The sequence below is a fragment of the Pseudophryne corroboree genome, chromosome 4 (genome assembly GCF_028390025.1).
Source record: "Pseudophryne corroboree isolate aPseCor3 chromosome 4, aPseCor3.hap2, whole genome shotgun sequence".
Classification (NCBI taxonomy): Eukaryota; Metazoa; Chordata; class Amphibia; order Anura; family Myobatrachidae; genus Pseudophryne; species Pseudophryne corroboree.
In genome coordinates, this window is record NC_086447.1 from 943,738,663 (window position 1) to 943,758,016 (window position 19,354).

At 47.6% G+C, this 19,354-nt stretch overlaps 1 protein-coding gene across 1 annotated transcript in view; it reads right to left on the bottom strand.

Annotated features, from left to right (window-relative positions):
* The window catches only part of LOC134911039 (calcium/manganese antiporter SLC30A10-like), a 216,732-nt gene that overhangs the window by 108,763 nt on the left and 88,615 nt on the right, over positions 1–19,354 (bottom strand). Inside the window, exon 3 of the mRNA XM_063919432.1 lies at positions 16,753–16,992. Within this exon, the coding sequence (XP_063775502.1) occupies positions 16,753–16,992 (240 nt within the window). The remainder of the gene's footprint in view (positions 1–16,752; positions 16,993–19,354) is intronic.

The following is a 19,354-nucleotide window of genomic DNA, read 5'->3' on the forward strand; positions in this document are numbered from 1 at the left end:
GGTACACGGTAACATACAGTTATATAACCAGGGATTGGGATTATTGTCTCCGGGGAGAGGACCCCTGAGATAATGAGGAGGTACACGGTAACATACAGACAGTTATATAACCAGGGAATGGGATTAGTGTCTCCGGGGAGAGGACACTGAGATAATGAGGAGGTACACAGTAACATACAGTTATATAACCAGGGAATGGGATTATTGTCTCCGGGGAGAGGACCCCTGAGATAATGAGGAGGTACACTGTAACATACAGGCAGTTATATAACTAGGGAATGGGATTATTGTCTCCGGGGAGAGGACCCCTGAGATAATGAGGAGGTACACGGTAACATACAGACAGTTATATAACCAGGGAATGGGATTAGTGTCTCCGGGGAGAGGACCCCTGAGATAATGAGGAGGTACACGGTAACATACAGACAGTTATATAACCAGGGAATGGGATTAGTGTCTCCGGGGAGATGACCACTGAGATAATGAGGAGGTACACGGTAACATACAGACAGTTATATAACCAGGGAATGGGATTAGTGTTTCCGGGGAGAGGACCCCTGAGATAATGAGGAGGTACACGGTAACATACAGTTATATAACCAGGGATTGGGATTAGTGTCTCCGGGGAGAGGACCCATGAGATAATGAGGAGGTACACGGTAACATACAGACAGTTATATAACCAGGGATTGGGATTAGTGTCTCCGGGGGGAGGACCCCTGAGATAATGAGGAGGTACACGGTAACATACAGTTATATAACCAGGGAATGGGATTAGTGTCTCCGGGGGGAGGACCCCTGAGATAATGAGGAGGTACACGGTAACATACAGTTATATAACCAGGGAATGGGATTAGTGTCTCCGGGGGGAGGACCCCTGAGATAATGAGGAGGTACACGGTAACATATAGACAGTTATATAACCAGGGAATGGGATTAGTGTCTCCGGGGAGAGGACCCCTGAGATAATGAGGAGGTACACGGTAACATACAGTTATATAACCAGGGATTGGTATTAGTGTCTCCGGGGAGAAGACCCCTGAGATAATGAGGAGGTACACGGTAACATACAGACAGTTATATAACCAGGGAATGGGATTAGTGTTTCCGGGGAGAGGACCCCTGAGATAATGAGGAGGTACACGGTAACATACAGTTATATAACCAGAGATTGGGATTAGTGTTTCCGGGGAGAGGACACCTGAGATAATGAGGAGGTACACGTTAACATACAGACAGTTATATAACCAGGGATTGGGATTAGTATCTCCGGGGAGATGACCCCTGAGATAATGAGGAGGTACACGGTAACATACGGGGAGTTATATAACCAGGGATTGGGATTAGTGTCTCCGGGGAGAGGACACTGAGAAAATGAGGAGGTACACGGTAACATACAGACAGTTATATAACCAGGGATTGGGATTAGTGTCTCCGGGGAGAGGACACTGAGATAATGAGGAGGTACACGGTAACATACAGTTATATAACCAGGTATTGGGATTAGTGTCTCCGGGGAGAGGACACTGAGATAGTGAGGAGGTAAACGGTAACATACAGTTATATAATCAGGGAATGGGATTAGTGTCTCCGGGGAGAGGACACTGAGATAATGAGGAGGTACACGGTAACATACAGGCAGTTATATAACCAGGGAATGGGATTAGTGTCTCCGGGGAGATGACCCCTGAGATAATGAGGAGGTACACGGTAACATACAGACAGTTATATAACCAGGGAATGGGATTAGTGTTTCCGGGGAGAGGACCCCTGAGATAATGAGGAGGTACACGGTAACACACAGTTATATAACCAGGGATTGGGTTTAGTGTCTCCTGGGAGAGGACCCCTGAGATAATGAGGAGGTACACGGTAACATACAGACAGTTATATAACCAGGGAATGGGATTAGTGTCTCCGGGTAGAGGACCCCTGAGATAATGAGGAGGTACACGGTAACATACAGTTATATAACCAGGGATTGGGATTAGTATCTCAGGGGAGAGGACACTGAGATAATGAGGAGGTACACGGTAACACACAGTTATATAACCAGGGATTGGGATTAGTGTCTCCGGGGAGAGGACACTGAGATAATGAGGAGGTACACGGTAACATACAGACAGTTATATAACCAGGGAATGGGATTAGTGTCTCCGGGTAGAGGACCCCTGAGATAATGAGGAGGTACACGGTAACATACAGTTATATAACCAGGGATTGGGATTAGTGTCTCCGGGGAGAGGACATTGAGATAATGAGGAGGTACACGGTAACATACAGTTATATAACCAGGGAATGGGATTAGTGTCTCCGGGGAGAGGACACTGAGATAATGAGGAGGTACACGGTAACATACAGGCAGTTATATAACCAGGGAATGGGATTAGTGTCTCCGGGGAGATGACCCCTGAGATAATGAGGAGGTATAGGGTAACATACAGACAGTTATATAACCAGGGAATGGGATTAGTGTTTCCGGGGAGAGGACCCCTGAGATAATGAGGAGGTACACGGTAACATACAGTTATATAACCAGGGATTGGGATTAGTGTCTCCGGGGAGAGGACCCCTGAGATAATGAGGAGGTACACGTAACATACAGACAGTTATATAACCAGGGATTGGGATTAGTGTCTCCGGGGAGAGGACCCCTGAGATAATGAGGAGGTACACGGTAACACACAGTTAGATAACCAGGGATTGGGATTAGTGTCTCCTGGGAGAGGACCCCTGAGATAATGAGGAGGTACACGGTAACATACAGACAGTTATATAACCAGGGAATGGGATTAGTGTCTCCGGGTAGAGGACCCCTGAGATAATGAGGAGGTACTCGGTAACATACAGTTATATAACCAGGGATTGGGATTAGTGTCTCTGGGGAGAGGACACTGAGATAATGAGGAGGTACACGGTAACATACAGTTATATAACCAGGGAATGGGATTAGTGTCTCCGGGGAGAGGACACTGAGATAATGAGGAGGTACACGGTAACATACAGGCAGTTATATAACCAGGGAATGGGATTAGTGTCTCCGGGGAGAGGACCCCTGAGATAATGAGGAGGTACACGGTAACATACAGACAGTTATATAACCAGGGATTGGGATTAGTGTCTCCGGGGAGAGGACCCCTGAGATAATGAGGAGGTACACGGTAACACACAGTTATATAACCAGGGATTGGGATTAGTGTCTCCTGGGAGAGGACCCCTGAGATAATGAGGAGGTACACGGTAACATACAGACAGTTATATAACCAGGGAATGGGATTAGTGTCTCCGGGTAGAGGACCCCTGAGATAATGAGGAGGTACACGGTAACACACAGTTATATAACCAGGGATAGGGATTAGTGTCTCCTGGGAGAGGACCCCTGAGATAATGAGGAGGTACACGGTAACATACAGTTATATAACCAGGGAATGGGATTAGTGTCTCCGGGGAGAGGACACTGAGATAATGAGGAGGTACACGGTAACATACAGACAGTTATATAACCAGGGATTGCGATTAGTGTCTCCGGGGAGAGGACACTGAGATAATGAGGAGGTACACGGTAACATACAGTTATATAACCAGGGATTGGGATTATTGTCTCCGGGGAGAGGACCCCTGAGATAATGAGGAGGTACACGGTAACATACAGACAGTTATATAACCAGGGAATGGGATTAGTGTCTCCGGGGAGAGGACACTGAGATAATGAGGAGGTACACAGTAACATACAGTTATATAACCAGGGAATGGGATTATTGTCTCCGGGGAGAGGACCCCTGAGATAATGAGGAGGTACACTGTAACATACAGGCAGTTATATAACTAGGGAATGGGATTATTGTCTCCGGGGAGAGGACCCCTGAGATAATGAGGAGGTACACGGTAACATACAGACAGTTATATAACCAGGGAATGGGATTAGTGTCTCCGGGGAGAGGACCCCTGAGATAATGAGGAGGTACACGGTAACATAGAGACAGTTATATAACCAGGGAATGGGATTAGTGTCTCCGGGGAGATGACCACTGAGATAATGAGGAGGTACACGGTAACATAGAGACAGTTATATAACCAGGGAATGGGATTAGTGTCTCCGGGGAGATGACCACTGAGATAATGAGGAGGTACACTGTAACATACAGTTATATAACCAGGGATTGGGATTAGTGTCTCCGGGGAGAGGACCCATGAGATAATGAGGAGGTACACGGTAACATACAGACAGTTATATAACCTGGGATTGGGATTAGTGTCTCCGGGGGGAGGACCCCTGAGATAATGAGGAGGTACACGGTAACATACAGTTATATAACCAGGGAATGGGATTAGTGTCTCCGGGGGGAGGACCCCTGAGATAATGAGGAGGTACACGGTAACATACAGTTATATAACCAGGGAATGGGATTAGTGTCTCCGGGGGGAGGACCCCTGAGATAATGAGGAGGTACACGGTAACATACAGTTATATAACCAGGGATTGGTATTAGTGTCTCCTGGGAGAGGACCCCTGAGATAATGAGGAGGTACACGGTAACATACAGACAGTTATATAACCAGGGAATGGGATTAGTGTTTCCGGGGAGAGGACCCCTGAGATAATGAGGAGGTACACGGTAACATACAGTTATATAACCAGAGATTGGGATTAGTGTTTCCGGGGAGAGGACACCTGAGATAATGAGGAGGTACACGTTAACATACAGACAGTTATATAACCAGGGATTGGGATTAGTATCTCCGGGGAGATGACCCCTGAGATAATGAGGAGGTACACGGTAACATACGGGGAGTTATATAACCAGGGATTGGGATTAGTGTCTCCGGGGAGAGGACACTGAGAAAATGAGGAGGTACACGGTAACATACAGACAGTTATATAACCAGGGATTGGGATTAGTGTCTCCGGGGAGAGGACACTGAGATAATGAGGAGGTACACGGTAACATACAGTTATATAACCAGGTATTGGGATTAGTGTCTCCGGGGAGAGGACACTGAGATAGTGAGGAGGTAAACGGTAACATACAGTTATATAATCAGGGAATGGGATTAGTGTCTCCGGGGAGAGGACACTGAGATAATGAGGAGGTACACGGTAACATACAGGCAGTTATATAACCAGGGAATGGGATTAGTGTCTCCGGGGAGATGACCCCTGAGATAATGAGGAGGTACACGGTAACATACAGACAGTTATATAACCAGGGAATGGGATTAGTGTTTCCGGGGAGAGGACCCCTGAGATAATGAGGAGGTACACGGTAACACACAGTTATATAACCAGGGATTGGGATTAGTGTCTCCTGGGAGAGGACCCCTGAGATAATGAGGAGGTACACGGTAACATACAGACAGTTATATAACCAGGGAATGGGATTAGTGTCTCCGGGTAGAGGACCCCTGAGATAATGAGGAGGTACACGGTAACATACAGTTATATAACCAGGGATTGGGATTAGTATCTCAGGGGAGAGGACACTGAGATAATGAGGAGGTACACGGTAACACACAGTTATATAACCAGGGATTGGGATTAGTGTCTCCGGGGAGAGGACACTGAGATAATGAGGAGGTACACGGTAACATACAGACAGTTATATAACCAGGGAATGGGATTAGTGTCTCCGGGTAGAGGACCCCTGAGATAATGAGGAGGTACACGGTAACATACAGTTATATAACCAGGGATTGGGATTAGTGTCTCCGGGGAGAGGACATTGAGATAATGAGGAGGTACACGGTAACATACAGTTATATAACCAGGGAATGGGATTAGTGTCTCCGGGGAGAAGACACTGAGATAATGAGGAGGTACACGGTAACATACAGGCAGTTATATAACCAGGGAATGGGATTAGTGTCTCCGGGGAGATGACCCCTGAGATAATGAGGAGGTACACGGTAACATACAGACAGTTATATAACCAGGGAATGGGATTAGTGTTTCCGGGGAGAGGACCCCTGAGATAATGAGGAGGTACACGGTAACATACAGTTATATAACCAGGGATTGGGATTAGTGTCTCCGGGGAGAGGACCCATGAGATAATGAGGAGGTACACGGTAACATACAGACAGTTATATAACCAGGGATTGGGATTAGTGTCTCCGGGGAGAGGACCCCTGAGATAATGAGGAGGTACACGGTAACACACAGTTATATAACCAGGGATTGGGATTAGTGTCTCCTGGGAGAGGACCCCTGAGATAATGAGGAGGTACACGGTAACATACAGACAGTTATATAACCAGGGAATGGGATTAGTGTCTCCGGGTAGAGGACCCCTGAGATAATGAGGAGGTACTCGGTAACATACAGTTATATAACCAGGGATTGGGATTAGTGTCTCTGGGGAGAGGACACTGAGATAATGAGGAGGTACACGGTAACATACAGTTATATAACCAGAGAATGGGATTAGTGTCTCCGGGGAGAGGACACTGAGATAATGAGGAGGTACACGGTAACATACAGGCAGTTATATAACCAGGGAATGGGATTAGTGTCTCCGGGGAGATGACCCCTGAGATAATGAGGAGGTACTCGGTAACATACAGACAGTTATATAACCAGGGAATGGGATTAGTGTTTCCGTGGAGAGGACCCCCGAGATAATGAGGAGGTACACGGTAACATACAGTTATATAACCAGGGATTGGGATTAGTGTCTCCGGGGAGAGGACCCCTGAGATAATGAGGAGGTACACGGTAACATACAGACAGTTATATAACCAGGGATTGGGATTAGTGTCTCCGGGGAGAGGACCCCTGAGATAATGAGGAGGTACACGGTAACACACAGTTATATAACCAGGGATTGGGATTAGTGTCTCCTGGGAGAGGACCCCTGAGATAATGAGGAGGTACACGGTAACATACAGTTATATAACCAGGGAATGGGATTAGTGTCTCCGGGGAGAGGACACTGAGATAATGAGGAGGTACACGGTAACATACAGACAGTTATATAACCAGGGATTGAGATTAGTGTCTCCGGGGAGAGGACACTGAGATAATGAGGAGGTACACGGTAACATACAGTTATATAACCAGGGATTGGGATTATTGTCTCCGGGGAGAGGACCCCTGAGATAATGAGGAGGTACACGGTAACATACAGACAGTTATATAACCAGGGAATGGGATTAGTGTCTCCGGGGAGAGGACACTGAGATAATGAGGAGGTACACAGTAACATACAGTTATATAACCAGGGAATGGGATTATTGTCTCCGGGGAGAGGACCCCTGAGATAATGAGGAGGTACACTGTAACATACAGGCAGTTATATAACTAGGGAATGGGATTATTGTCTCCGGGGAGAGGACCCCTGAGATAATGAGGAGGTACACGGTAACATACAGACAGTTTTATAACCAGGGAATGGGATTAGTGTCTCCGGGGAGAGGACCCCTGAGATAATGAGGAGGTACACGGTAACATACAGACAGTTATATAACCAGGGAATGGGATTAGTGTCTCCGGGGAGATGACCACTGAGATAATGAGGAGGTACACGGTAACATACAGACAGTTATATAACCAGGGAATGGGATTAGTGTTTCCGGGGAGAGGACCCCTGAGATAATGAGGAGGTACACTGTAACATACAGTTATATAACCAGGGATTGGGATTAGTGTCTCCGGGGAGAGGACCCATGAGATAATGAGGAGGTACACGGTAACATACAGACAGTTATATAACCAGGGATTGGGATTAGTGTCTCCGGGGGGAGGACCCCTGAGATAATGAAGAGGTACACGGTAACATACAGTTATATAACCAGGGAATGGGATTAGTGTCTCCGGGGGGAGGACCCCTGAGATAATGAGGAGGTACACGGTAACATACAGTTATATAACCAGGGAATGGGATTAGTGTCTCCGGGGGGAGGACCCCTGAGATAATGAGGAGGTACACGGTAACATACAGACAGTTATATAACCAGGGATTGGGATTAGTGTCTCCGGGGGGAGGACCCCTGAGATAATGAAGAGGTACACGGTAACATACAGTTATATAACCAGGGAATGGGATTAGTGTCTCCGGGGGGAGGACCCCTGAGATAATGAGGAGGTACACGGTAACATACAGTTATATAACCAGGGAATGGGATTAGTGTCTCCGGGGGGAGGACCCCTGAGATAATGAGGAGGTACACGGTAACATATAGACAGTTATATAACCAGGGAATGGGATTAGTGTCTCCGGGGAGAGGACCCCTGAGATAATGAAGAGGTACACGGTAACATACAGTTATATAACCAGGGATTGGTATTAGTGTCTCCGGGGAGAGGACCCCTGAGATAATGAGGAGGTACACGGTAACATACAGACAGTTATATAACCAGGGAATGGGATTAGTGTTTCCGGGGAGAGGACCCCTGAGATAATGAGGAGGTACACGGTAACATACAGTTATATAACCAGAGATTGGGATTAGTGTTTCCGGGGAGAGGACACCTGAGATAATGAGGAGGTACACGTTAACATACAGACAGTTATATAACCAGGGATTGGGATTAGTATCTCCGGGGAGATGACCCCTGAGATAATGAGGAGGTACACGGTAACATACGGGGAGTTATATAACCAGGGATTGGGATTAGTGTCTCCGGGGAGAGGACACTGAGAAAATGAGGAGGTACACGGTAACATACAGACAGTTATATAACCAGGGATTGGGATTAGTGTCTCCGGGGAGAGGACACTGAGATAATGAGGAGGTACACGGTAACATACAGTTATATAACCAGGTATTGGGATTAGTGTCTCCGGGGAGAGGACACTGAGATAATGAGGAGGTACACGGTAACATACAGTTATATAACCAGGGATTGGGATTAGTGTCTCCGGGGAGAGGACACTGAGATAATGAGGAGGTACACGGTAACATACAGGCAGTTATATAACCAGGGAATGGGATTAGTGTCTCCGGGGAGATGACCCCTGAGATAATGAGGAGGTACACGGTAACATACAGACAGTTATATAACCAGGGAATGGGATTAGTGTTTCCGGGGAGAGGACCCCTGAGATAATGAGGAGGTACACGGTAACACACAGTTATATAACCAGGGATTGGGATTAGTGTCTCCTGGGAGAGGACCCCTGAGATAATGAGGAGGTACACGGTAACATACAGACAGTTATATAACCAGGGAATGGGATTAGTGTCTCCGGGTAGAGGACCCCTGAGATAATGAGGAGGTACACGGTAACATACAGTTATATAACCAGGGATTGGGATTAGTATCTCAGGGGAGAGGACACTGAGATAATGAGGAGTTACACGGTAACACACAGTTATATAACCAGGGATTGGGATTAGTGTCTCCGGGGAGAGGACACTGAAATAATGAGGAGGTACACGGTAACATACAGACAGTTATATAACCAGGGAATGGGATTAGTGTCTCCGGGTAGAGGACCCCTGAGATAATGAGGAGGTACACGGTAACATACAGTTATATAACCAGGGATTGGGATTAGTGTCTCCGGGGAGAGGACATTGAGATAATGAGGAGGTACACGGTAACATACAGTTATATAACCAGGGAATGGGATTAGTGTCTCCGGGGAGAGGACACTGAGATAATGAGGAGGTACACGGTAACATACAGGCAGTTATATAACCAGGGAATGGGATTAGTGTCTCCGGGGAGATGACCCCTGAGATAATGAGGAGGTACACGGTAACATACAGACAGTTATATAACCAGGGAATGGGATTAGTGTTTCCGGGGAGAGGACCCCTGAGATAATGAGGAGGTACACGGTAACATACAGTTATATAACCAGGGATTGGGATTAGTGTCTCCGGGGAGAGGACCCCTGAGATAATGAGGAGGTACACGGTAACATACAGACAGTTATATAACCAGGGATTGGGATTAGTGTCTCCGGGGAGAGGACCCCTGAGATAATGAGGAGGTACACGGTAACATACAGACAGTTATATAACCAGGGATTGGGATTAGTGTCTCCGGGGAGAGGACACTGAGATAATGAGGAGGTACACGGTAACACACAGTTAGATAACCAGGGATTGGGATTAGTGTCTCCTGGGAGAGGACCCCTGAGATAATGAGGAGGTACACGGTAACATACAGACAGTTATATAACCAGGGAATGGGATTAGTGTCTCCGGGTAGAGGACCCCTGAGATAATGAGGAGGTACTCGGTAACATACAGTTATATAACCAGGGATTGGGATTAGTGTCTCTGGGGAGAGGACACTGAGATAATGAGGAGGTACACGGTAACATACAGTTATATAACCAGGGAATGGGATTAGTGTCTCCGGGGAGAGGACACTGAGATAATGAGGAGGTACACGGTAACATACAGGCAGTTATATAACCAGGGAATGGGATTAGTGTCTCCGGGGAGATGACCCCTGAGATAATGAGGAGGTACACGGTAACATACAGACAGTTATATAACCAGGGAATGGGATTAGTGTTTCCGGGGAGAGGACCCCTGAGATAATGAGGTGGTACACGGTAACATACAGTTATATAACCAGGGATTGGGATTAGTGTCTCCGGGGAGAGGACCCCTGAGATAATGAGGAGGTACACAGTAACATACAGACAGTTATATAACCAGGGATTGGGATTAGTGTCTCCGGGGAGAGGACCCCTGAGATAATGAGGAGGTACACGGTAACACACAGTTATATAACCAGGGATTGGGATTAATGTCTCCTGGGAGAGGACCCCTGAGATAATGAGGAGGTACACGGTAACATACAGACAGTTATATAACCAGGGAATGGGATTAGTGTCTCCGGTTAGAGGACCCCTGAGATAATGAGGAGGTACACGGTAACACACAGTTATATAACCAGGGATAGGGATTAGTGTCTCCTGGGAGAGGACCCCTGAGATAATGAGGAGGTACACGGTAACATACAGTTATATAACAAGGGAATGGGATTAGTGTCTCCGGGGAGAGGACACTGAGATAATGAGGAGGTACACGGTAACATACAGTTATATAACCAGGGATTGGGATTATTGTCTCCGGGGAGAGGACCCCTGAGATAATGAGGAGGTACACGGTAACATACAGACAGTTATATAACCAGGGAATGGGATTAGTGTCTCCGGGGAGAGGACACTGAGATAATGAGGAGGTACACAGTAACATACAGTTATATAACCAGGGAATGGGATTATTGTCTCCGGGGAGAGGACCCCTGAGATAATGAGGAGGTACACTGTAACATACAGGCAGTTATATAACTAGGGAATGGGATTATTGTCTCCGGGGAGAGGACCCCTGAGATAATGAGGAGGTACACGGTAACATACGGGGAGTTATATAACCAGGGATTGGGATTAGTGTCTCCGGGGAGAGGACACTGAGATAATGAGGAGGTACACGGTAACATACAGACAGTTATATAACCAGGGATTGGGATTAGTGTCTCCGGGGAGAGGACACTGAGATAATGAGGAGGTACACGGTAACATACAGTTATATAACCAGGTATTGGGATTAGTGTCTCCGGGGAGAGGACACTGAGATAGTGAGGAGGTAAACGGTAACATACAGTTATATAATCAGGGAATGGGATTAGTGTCTCCGGGGAGAGGACACTGAGATAATGAGGAGGTACACGGTAACATACAGGCAGTTATATAACCAGGGAATGGGATTAGTGTCTCCGGGGAGATGACCCCTGAGATAATGAGGAGGTACACGGTAACATACAGACAGTTATATAACCAGGGAATGGGATTAGTGTTTCCGGGGAGAGGACCCCTGAGATAATGAGGAGGTACACGGTAACACACAGTTATATAACCAGGGATTGGGATTAGTGTCTCCTGGGAGATGACCCCTGAGATAATGAGGAGGTACACGGTAACATACAGACAGTTATATAACCAGGGAATGGGATTAGTGTCTCCGGGGAGAGGACACTGAGATAATGAGGAGGTACACGGTAACATACAGACAGTTATATAACCAGGGAATGGGATTAGTGTCTCCGGGTAGAGGACCCCTGAGATAATGAGGAGGTACACGGTAACATACAGTTATATAACCAGGGATTGGGATTAGTATCTCAGGGGAGAGGACACTGAGATAATGAGGAGTTACACGGTAACACACAGTTATATAACCAGGGATTGGGATTAGTGTCTCCGGGGAGAGGACACTGAGATAATGAGGAGGTACACGGTAACATACAGACAGTTATATAACCAGGGAATGGGATTAGTGTCTCCGGGTAGAGGACCCCTGAGATAATGAGGAGGTACACGGTAACATACAGTTATATAACCAGGGATTGGGATTAGTGTCTCCGGGGAGAGGACATTGAGATAATGAGGAGGTACACGGTAACATACAGTTATATAACCAGGGAATGGGATTAGTGTCTCCGGGGAGAGGACACTGAGATAATGAGGAGGTACACGGTAACATACAGGCAGTTATATAACCAGGGAATGGGATTAGTGTCTCCGGGGAGATGACCCCTGAGATAATGAGGAGGTACACGGTAACATACAGACAGTTATATAACCAGGGAATGGGATTAGTGTTTCCGGGGAGAGGACCCCTGAGATAATGAGGAGGTACACGGTAACATACAGTTATATAACCAGGGATTGGGATTAGTGTCTCCGGGGAGAGGACCCCTGAGATAATGAGGAGGTACACGGTAACATACAGACAGTTATATAACCAGGGATTGGGATTAGTGTCTCCGGGGAGAGGACCCCTGAGATAATGAGGAGGTACACGGTAACATACAGACAGTTATATAACCAGGGATTGGGATTAGTGTCTCCGGGGAGAGGACACTGAGATAATGAGAAGGTACACGGTAACACACAGTTAGATAACCAGGGATTGGGATTAGTGTCTCCTGGGAGAGGACCCCTGAGATAATGAGGAGGTACACGGTAACATACAGACAGTTATATAACCAGGGAATGGGATTAGTGTCTCCGGGTAGAGGACCCCTGAGATAATGAGGAGGTACTCGGTAACATACAGTTATATAACCAGGGATTGGGATTAGTGTCTCTGGGGAGAGGACACTGAGATAATGAGGAGGTACACGGTAACATACAGTTATATAACCAGGGAATGGGATTAGTGTCTCCGGGGAGAGGACACTGAGATAATGAGGAGGTACACGGTAACATACAGGCAGTTATATAACCAGGGAATGGGATTAGTGTCTCCGGGGAGATGACCCCTGAGATAATGAGGAGGTACACGGTAACATACAGACAGTTATATAACCAGGGAATGGGATTAGTGTTTCCGGGGAGAGGACCCCTGAGATAATGAGGAGGTACATGGTAACATACAGTTATATAACCAGGGATTGGGATTAGTGTCTCCGGGGAGAGGACCCCTGAGATAATGAGGAGGTACACAGTAACATACAGACAGTTATATAACCAGGGATTGGGATTAGTGTCTCCGGGGAGAGGACCCCTGAGATAATGAGGAGGTACACGGTAACACACAGTTATATAACCAGGGATTGGGATTAATGTCTCCTGGGAGAGGACCCCTGAGATAATGAGGAGGTACACGGTAACATACAGACAGTTATATAGCCAGGGAATGGGATTAGTGTCTCCGGGTAGAGGACCCCTGAGATAATGAGGAGGTACACGGTAACACACAGTTATATAACCAGGGATAGGGATTAGTGTCTCCTGGGAGAGGACCCCTGAGATAATGAGGAGGTACACGGTAACATACAGTTATATAACCAGGGAATGGGATTAGTGTCTCCGGGGAGAGGACACTGAGATAATGAGGAGGTACACGGTAACATACAGACAGTTATATAACCAGGGATTGGGATTAGTGTCTCCGGGGAGAGGACACTGAGATAATGTGGAGGTACACGGTAACATACAGTTATATAACCAGGGATTGGGATTATTGTCTCCGGGGAGAGGACCCCTGAGATAATGAGGAGGTACACGGTAACATACAGACAGTTATATAACCAGGGAATGGGATTAGTGTCTCCGGGGAGAGGACACTGAGATAATGAGGAGGTACACAGTAACATACAGTTATATAACCAGGGAATGGGATTATTGTCTCCGGGGAGAGGACCCCTGAGATAATGAGGAGGTACACTGTAACATACAGGCAGTTATATAACTAGGGAATGGGATTATTGTCTCCGGGGAGAGGACCCCTGAGATAATGAGGAGGTACACGGTAACATACGGGGAGTTATATAACCAGGGATTGGGATTAGTGTCTCCGGGGAGAGGACACTGAGAAAATGAGGAGGTACACGGTAACATACAGACAGTTATATAACCAGGGATTGGGATTAGTGTCTCCGGGGAGAGGACACTGAGATAATGAGGAGGTACACGGTAACATACAGTTATATAACCAGGTATTGGGATTAGTGTCTCCGGGGAGAGGACACTGAGATAGTGAGGAGGTAAACGGTAACATACAGTTATATAATCAGGGAATGGGATTAGTGTCTCCGGGGAGAGGACACTGAGATAATGAGGAGGTACACGGTAACATACAGGCAGTTATATAACCAGGGAATGGGATTAGTGTCTCCGGGGAGATGACCCCTGAGATAATGAGGAGGTACACGGTAACATACAGACAGTTATATAACCAGGGAATGGGATTAGTGTTTCCGGGGAGAGGACCCCTGAGATAATGAGGAGGTACACGGTAACACACAGTTATATAACCAGGGATTGGGATTAATGTCTCCTGGGAGAGGACCCCTGAGATAATGAGGAGGTACACGGTAACATACAGACAGTTATATAACCAGGGAATGGGATTAGTGTCTCCGGGTAGAGGACCCCTGAGATAATGAGGAGGTACACGGTAACATACAGTTATATAACCAGGGATTGGGATTAGTGTCTCCGGGGAGAGGACACTGAGATAATGAGGAGGAACACGGTAACATACAGTTATATAACCAGGGAATGGGATTAGTGTCTCCGGGGAGAGGACACTGAGATAATGAGGAGGTACACGGTAACATACAGACAGTTATATAACCAGGGATTGGGATTAGTGTCTCCGGGGGGAGGACCCCTGAGATAATGAGGAGGTACACGGTAACATACAGTTATATAACCAGGGAATGGGATTAGTGTCTCCGGGGGGAGGACCCCTGAGATAATGAGGAGGTACACGGTAACATACAGTTATATAACCAGGGAATGGGATTAGTGTCTCCTGGGAGAGGACCCCTGAGATAATGAGGAGGTACACGGTAACATACAGACAGTTATATAACCAGGGAATGGGATTAGTGTCTCCGGGTAGAGGACCCCTGAGATAATGAGGAGGTACACGGTAACATACAGTTATATAACCAGGGAATGGGATTAGTGTCTCCGGGGAGAGGACACTGAGATAATGAGGAGGTACACGGTAACATACAGACAGTTATATAACCAGGGATTGGGATTAGTGTCTCCGGGGGGAGGACCCCTGAGATAATGAGGAGGTACACGGTAACATACAGTTATATAACCAGGGAATGGGATTAGTGTCTCCGGGGGGAGGACCCCTGAGATAATGAGGAGGTACACGGTAACATACAGTTATATAACCAGGGAATGGGATTAGTGTCTCCGGGGAGATGACCCCTGAGAATTTGAGGAGGTACACGGTAACATACAGACAGTTATATAACCAGGGAATGGGATTAGTGTTTCCGGGGAGAGGACCCCTGAGATAATGAGGAGGTACACGGTAACATACAGTTATATAACCAGGGATTGGGATTAGTGTCTCCGGGGAGAGGACCCCTGAGATAATGAGGAGGTACACGGTAACATACAGACCGTTATATAACCAGGGATTGGGATTAGTGTCTCCGGGTAGAGGACCCCTGAGATAATGAGGAGGTACACGGTAACATACAGTTATATAACCAGGGATTGGGATTAGTGTCTCCGGGGAGAGGATCCCTGAGATAATGAGGAGGTACACGGTAACATACAGTTATATAACCAGGGAATGGGATTAGTGTTTCCGGGGAGAGGACACTGAGATAATGAGGAGGTACACGGTAACATACAGGCAGTTATATAACCAGGGAATGGGATTAGTGTCTCCGGGGAGATGACCCCTGAGATAATGAGGAGGTACACGGTAACATACAGACAGTTATATAACCAGGGAATGGAATTAGTGTCTCCGGGGAGAGGACCCCTGAGATAATGAGGAGGTACACGGTAACATACAGACAGTTATATAACCAGGGAATGGGATTAGTGTTTCCGGGGAGAGGACCCCTGAGATAATGAGGAGGTACACGGTAACATACAGTTATATAACCAGGGATTGAGATTAGTGTCTCCGGGGAGAGGACCCCTGAGATAATGAGGAGGTACACGGTAACATACAGACAGTTATATAACCAGGGATTGGGATTAGTGTCTCCGGGGAGAGAACCCCTGAGATAATGATGAGGTACACGGTAACATACAGACAGTTATATAACTAGGGAATGGGATTAGTGTCTCCGGGAAGAGGACCCCTGAGATAATGAGGAGGTACACGGTAACATACAGGCAGTTATATAACCAGGGAATGGGATTAGTGTTTCCGGGGAGAGGACCCCTGAGATAATGAGGAGGTACACGGTAACATACAGTTATATAACCAGGGAATGGGATTAGTGTCTCCGGGGGGAGGACCCCTGAGATAATGAGGAGGTACACGGTAACAAATAGATGATAAAGTTCTTACCGATGTCTCCAACACTGACGCCTTTGGGGACCATCTGGAGCAGAATGGTGGCTGTTTCTCTGATGAGGGGATACGCGGAGAATAAAATGATGGCGACCATGACGACTGTAAGACTGGGATCAATGTAGCACTGCCAGTTACATGGTGCGTCCACGGCCAAAGGTTTCACGTAAAATATAAGAGCAGCCAACACCACGACAACGGATGCCAGAGCGTCCCCCATCACGTGCAGCAGGACCCCTGCAGAAGATGAGAGAGTGTCAGGGACAGCGTCAGCCAGCACAACAGTCAGAGAAGCAGTCACCGATGATGGGAACTATAGGCCTAATACAGACCTGATCGCAGCAACAAATTTGTTCTCTAATGGGCAAAACCATGTGCAGTGCAGGTGGGGCAGATGTAACATGTGCAGAGAGAGGTAGATTTGGGTGGGGTGTGTTCAAACTGAAATCTAAATTGCAGTGTAAAAGTAAAGTAGCCAGTATTTACCCTGCACAGAAACAATCTAACCCACCCAAATCTAACTCTCTCTGCACATGTTACATCTGCAACACCTGCAGTGCACATGGGCCCTCATTCCGAGTTGATCGGTCGCAAGGCGAATTTAGCAGAGTTACACACGCTAAGCCGCCGCCTACTGGGAGTGAATCTTAGCTTCTTAAAATTGCGACCGATGTATTCGCAATATTGCGATTACTAACTACTTAGCAGTTTCAGAGTAGCTCCAGACTTACTCTGCCTGTGCGATCAGTTCAGTGCTTGTCGTTCCTGGTTGACGTCACAAACACACCCAGCGTTCGGCCAGGCACTCCCACCGTTTCTCCGGCCACTCCTGCGTTTTTTCCGGAAACGGTAGCGTTTTCAGCCACACGCCCCTGAAACGCCGTGTTTCCGCCCAGTAACACCCATTTCCTGTCAATCACATTACGATCGCCGGAGCGAAGAAAAAGCCGTGAGTAAAAATACTTTCTTCATAGTAAAGTTACTTGGCGCAGTCGCAGTGCGAACATTGCGCATGCGTACTAAGCGGATTTTCACTGCGATGCGATGAAAAAGAACGAGCGAACAACTCGGAATGAGGGCCATGGTTTTACCCATTAGAGAAAGATTTAGCGGCTGCGATCAGGTCGGAATTAGGCCCTATGTACTAAGAGAGATATATTGGAGATAGATAAAGTATCGACCAATTAGCTCCTGTCATTTTTAAAACCCATCCTGTACATCAGTACTGCCCTCTCCACTGGCAGCGCCCATCCTATACATCAGTACTGCCCTCTCCACTGGCAGCGCCCATCCTATACATCAGTACTGCCCTCTCCACTGGCAGCGCCCATCCTATACATCAGTACTGCCCTCTCCACTGGCAGCACCCATCCTATACATCAGTACAACCCTCTCCACTGGCAGCTCCCATCCTGTACATCAGTACTACCCTCTCCACTGGCAGCGCCCATCCTATACATCAGTACTGCCCTCTCCACTGGCAGCTCTTATCCTATACATCAGTACTGCCCTCTCCACTGGCAGCGCCCATCCTATACATCAGTACTGCCCTCTCCACTGGCAGCGCCCATCCTGTACATCAGTACTGCTCCACTGGCAGCACCCATCCTATACATCAGTACTGCCCTCTACACTGGCAGCTCTCATCCTATACATCAGTACTGTCCTCTCCACTGGCAGCTCCCATCCTGTACATCAGTACTGTCCTCTCCACTGGCAGCGCCCATCCTATACATCAGTACTGCCCTCTCCACTGGCAGCGCCCATCCTATACATCAGTACTGCCCTCTCCACTGGCAGCTCCCATCCTATACATCAGTACTACCCTCTCCACTGGCAGCGCCCATCCTGTACATCAGTACTACCCTCTCCACTGGCAGCGCCCATCCTGTACATCAGTACTGTCCTCTCCACTGGCAGCGCCCATCCTATACATCAGTACTGTCCTCTCCACTGGCAGCGCCCATCCTATACATCAGTACTGCCCTCTCCACTGGCAGCGCCCATCCTATACATCAGTACTGCCCTCTCCACTGGCAGCTCCCATCCTATACATCAGTACTACCCTCTCCACTGGCAGCGCCCATCCTGTACATCAGTACTACCCTCTCCACTGGCAGCGCCCATCCTGTACATCAGTACTGTCCTCTCCACTGGCAGCTCCCATCCTATACATCAGTACTGCCCTCTCCACTGGCAGCACCCATCCTGTACATCAGTACTACCCTCTCCACTGGCAGAACCCATCCTATACATCAGTACTGTCCTCTCCACTGGCAGCACCCATCCTATACATCAGTACTGCCCTCTCCACTGGCAGCTCCCATCCTATACATCAGTACTACCCTCTCCACTGGCAGCGCCCATCCTGTACATCAGTACTACCCTCTCCACTGGCAGCGCCCATCCTATACATCAGTACTGCCCTCTCCACTGGCAGCACCCATCCTGTACATCAGTACTACCCTCTCCACTGGCAGCACCCATCCTGTACATCAGTACTGCCCTCTCCACTGGCAGCGCCCATCCTGTACATCAGTACTGCCCTCTCCACTGGCAGCGCCCATCCTATACATCAGTACTGCCCTCTCCACTGGCA